The sequence below is a fragment of the Octopus sinensis genome, linkage group LG11 (assembly GCF_006345805.1).
Source record: "Octopus sinensis linkage group LG11, ASM634580v1, whole genome shotgun sequence".
Taxonomy (NCBI): Eukaryota; Metazoa; Mollusca; class Cephalopoda; order Octopoda; family Octopodidae; genus Octopus; species Octopus sinensis.
Window position 1 is genome coordinate 52,691,086 of NC_043007.1, and position 4,440 is coordinate 52,695,525.

The window sequence follows — 4,440 nt, forward strand, 5'->3', positions numbered from 1 at the left end:
TTTTTTGGCAATCATTTCATTGTTATTTCATCAGAATAGATTATATTGAATTATGATAAATAAATAGCGCGCGTGTGTGTGTGTGTATAATCTGTTTAGTGATTTAATCTAGATACTGACATTGATCACATGTACCACAACCACACGTTTTGCAGATAATCCATTTTTCATATTCAGTTGAAAATTAGTCGTTGTTTAGCTGGGTGTCATTTGCACAGCCGTAAAAAATAAGTTATCAGGAACATTATAGCAACAACCATCACCACCGAGAAAGCCTTACAAACAATTTTACATCATGTCTGGAATACTTACAGTTGTTATCGTCGACGAAAACATAGCAACTTTAATTTCTTCCAATGCATCGAATTTGCCATAATATGAACTTCTATCCTCATTGGACTGTTTTCCATCACTTTTGGATGCTTTTGTTAGTTACTTTTTGTCTTTGTTTCTAAATCAAGAAGATAATTCATGACATCTCAGAAAGGCTCCATATTAAAAAGCTGCCAAGATTTCAAAGAAACATCATGCATCATTTTAGAGAGACCAATGGAACTATTTATGATGCATCAGTGGAGTTTATTCCATCTAATTGCACTAAGGATCCTATGTCAATGCCACGCATTGGCATATATGTTGCTGTTTCATGGCACCTTATCTTAGGTCTATTTACCATGCTAACCAATGGTACCATCTTGGCTGTGGCAATATTTATGAACAAAAGTAATCTTCAACCTAGTCATTTCTTCATTATTAATTTGGCACTGACAGATTTCTGTGGAGTCTTTTTCTTAACATTATTTCACATCTGGCGCCTCTTGACACCGCATACTGATATTGGATTATGTGGTATTCTCTTCTTGTCTACATCACTATTCACAGCAACATCAGTCTGGAGTATAGCCGTCATAAGCCTAGATCGATACCGTCTCATTGTCAAATACCACACTTATCGTGAAACGATGACTCCAATGCGTTGCAAAATGGCAATTGGTTTCGTGTGGGCTGTGTCTTCACTAGTCGGCTTTGTATCATTTATCATCACTTTCAGTTCTTCACACATTACATGTATTGCTGGTCACCCGATGTTACAAGTGACAGACCGTCGTTATGTGTTCGTCCTATCTGCAGCACTCTACTTTAACATTGGCTTCCTCCTCCCAACTGTCATCATTGTGCAGCATTACTTTTCAATTATGAAATTCGCATGGAAACGTGAGAAAAGATTTGTGTCAACGTTTAAGCGCTCGAGCCTATCATTGTTCCAAAAGGACCGCAATACACGCAGCCTAATGATGAGCCTTCGTTATCTGAAAACTGCGAGAATACTTTCGCTGTTAGTTCTTTGCTATGCCATATGCTTCTTTCCTTACTTTCTCCAACAATTCCTTTGGGGACTCCGCGTATGGAACCCTTGGTGTCCACCATTACTTTTAGAAGTTATTACTCGATCACTTCTAATCAGCAATGCTCTCTTTAACCCATTCTTCTATGGATTTCTGGACCGCTACTTTCAACAACAATGGCAGGAGTATATATGTAATCATTTACCAGTATATCTTCAAAGAATCATGCCTGGTTACTATTCCTGCTACTCTAGAGAAGTGGCCCAGGACATGTCTGACTTGTACAAAGATCAAGAATCCACAAGTTGTGCGAACTATCAGTCTAGAATTTGTAAACATCCAGAAGAAGAGACAATTACCGAAAGTTCAAACTGTGGCAGGATAAACGAGGTTTATTTTATGCCTGATGATGTAATGTAGTGGTACACACATGAGATGTGTGTGTGTGTTTTGCAGATGAAGTAAATAGACCTTAACACTGTAAAACGCTTGAGGATGTGAGGGACATGTGAGTATAAAACGGGGTGAAGACAGACTGTGTGTGTATTTTCGAATATAATGTGGGAATGATTTTTCTACATGATCTTTGAAAAGGATATTTGAGTGTAGGTATTGTTCTTGTTTATCATATTAAAATGAATATATTTTGTATATGTAATTGTGTTGTAATGTCTTTTGTAAGTGAAAACTGCAATTATACTTAATAATGCATGCAGGTATATTGATATTTGTTTTCATGTAAAGTTATATATAAACATTATTTAACATTATAGCAGAGTTCATGTTTATTTAACCTATACAAAGAAAAGGTTGAGAGTCTTTTTCTTGTAAGCGTGAAATGATGGGGGAGGTCTTTTATGAACAAAAAAAAAAGAAAAGAAATTTGAAAAATCCATGATTTTTCCGGGTTCCTCACAACAGATTTAATTTTTTTTCCTCACACAGTGCACTTGAAAACTATGAGGGAAAGCCTTTTGGGATCTTTTCGGTTTGAACGGCAGTTTTTCTAGCGGTGTCATATGTAATTGTCACCCATAATTATGGCCCTAGTATCGATCTATTGCATTTCATTCTGTTTTAGGGTTAGGGGTAGGGGTCGGGGAAGGGTATCTTTTTTTCTTCACAAATGTAAATAAACCCAATCTGTTTCTTAAACGAGGGACATATTCATACGGCACAGAATGTTTTGTTACCTCAATAGACGTCAGTGATTGGTTGAAATTGTAGAAACTGAAGGAAAAAAACCCCAAATATCTTACAAACTATAGAATTTTCTCAAAAGAAAAAGATGTTTTATAAACACATTCTACCAGTATACGAAGTTTAAAAGTGTTTAGTTACGTGGAAATTATTTTAAAAAACTGCCGTTCAAACCGAAAAGATTCGCCTTTTTTTTAAAAAGAGAAAATTGAAATCCATGACTTTGGAATGTTGCTCCACCCCTGCTTTCAATCACCATTAGAATTCTTACCCCAATATTTTTTCCACACAAAATGAAACATCTATTTTTACTTTTTCAAACTTTTTGCATTCGACACATGTAAAAATTTTACCAAAATTTTAATGGGAGTGGGGTTTTCTCCGGGTTTAATTTTGAAATAACTTTCACCAATGGAATTTCCATATCTGAATTGTTCTTCATTTGTTTAAATAAATAAATCGGTACTGTTCGCAAAATTCACTTTTCCTGATAATGAAATAAGCCCATCAGATGGAATTCTACCTTCCATTATTTCGTTTCCTACTTGATAAAAAGTATTGTTGCTTGGTTTTTCAATTCAAGATATCTACATACGATGCTTGACTCTGTGTTGCTTTTTTTTCTTTTTTACGGACAGACACCAAACTGACACCTGCTTAAAATTACTGCTGCTAAATTTCTGCAATAGAAAGTGTCAAAGTTTTCGATAATTGAATTTACAAGCATCCTTCGTTATTGTGAAACCACTTAATTTCTCTTACTGAGCCAAATATATATTTTAATCAGGTTTTAATTCAACACCAATGAGTGTTTCAGTGGTGGGAAAATATTCATTTCATATCAGCATCCACAGCTTATCATTTGTATGCAGTACTCGAATATGAAAACTGTGTTGCAAAAAAAAAAAGGGTGGGTGGGGAAAGAATTGTAATGGTGATTGCTGACGTGAGGGTAGAGATGGAGGTACAACGTTCCAAAATCATGGATTTTCATGAATTTCAATGTTTTATTAAAAAAAAAAACTCCTCCATTTTTGTAAGTGCAAAATAAATTGAAAATCTTGTTGTGAGGGACGCAAGGCTTCCCCACCACCATTTTAAAGCGTGTGGTGAAAAAATAATTTGAAAAATTCCTGTGAAATGGAAAAAATCCAATCTGTGGATGAGTTATTCCGAAACTCTGCCTAAGTTTTATATATACACAACTTACTTAATGTATTTAATATTATATATATATATATATATTTACACACACACACATTTATATTGGTGTACTTCGCTACCAAGATTCGAAAATTCAAAGTTTATTGAAAATTTGGGATCTTTTCCGTTGAAAAGGAAAAGATTCCATAAATATAGTTTTCCAAGGTGAATAAGAGATATTTCACTTTTTCCAGAAAAAAATTTTTTTAAAGTTATAGAAGTTTAAAATTTGAAAATTTTCACCCAATCAGAACAGGACTTAGAAGCTATCATTTTATGCGTGACAGCATGCTTTGTTAATTGTAAATAAATGAAATACTGGTGAAATTCTGTTTTATGCACGCCATATAACCCTTCGTAACTTTTTTATTTTTTGGAATTTTTCTGAAAAAATCATAGAGCTTACTGTGCAGCCTGCACCTCACCATACCTGTTCGGGCCTTGTAGTAGTTTCCTCTACTACCACAAAGTCTCCTACCTCATCACATGGCAACATTTTGGAGAGAGTCGATGCATTAACATGTTGCATGAACATACTGTGGCAAGAACACACCAGCTCTCGTCCTCACAGCAGAAGCCATTCTAAGTCACGGTCGGCTACTTCTGAAATGGTTTTCAATTTCTGCTGGTACCATGCCACACTTAAGGACAAAGCCCGTCGATGCATCCAGCCCTGTTCGTTCAAGCTGTC

At 35.2% G+C, this 4,440-nt stretch overlaps 1 protein-coding gene across 1 annotated transcript; it reads left to right on the plus strand.

The window, feature by feature from the left end:
* Nucleotides 1-527: 527 nt before the first annotated feature.
* LOC115217502 (histamine H2 receptor-like) lies at nt 528-1,766 on the plus strand. Its single transcript, XM_029787219.2, has one exon. The coding sequence runs from the start codon at nt 528-530 to the stop codon at nt 1,764-1,766; it is 1,239 nt and encodes a 412-aa protein (XP_029643079.1).
* Nucleotides 1,767-4,440: the final 2,674 nt, after the last annotated feature.

Bases quoted from the DNA above. Each gene is read 5' to 3' on its own strand.
- LOC115217502 (XM_029787219.2), top strand. From the start codon at position 528: ATGCATCATTTTAGAGAGACCAATGGAACTATTTATGATGCATCAGTG.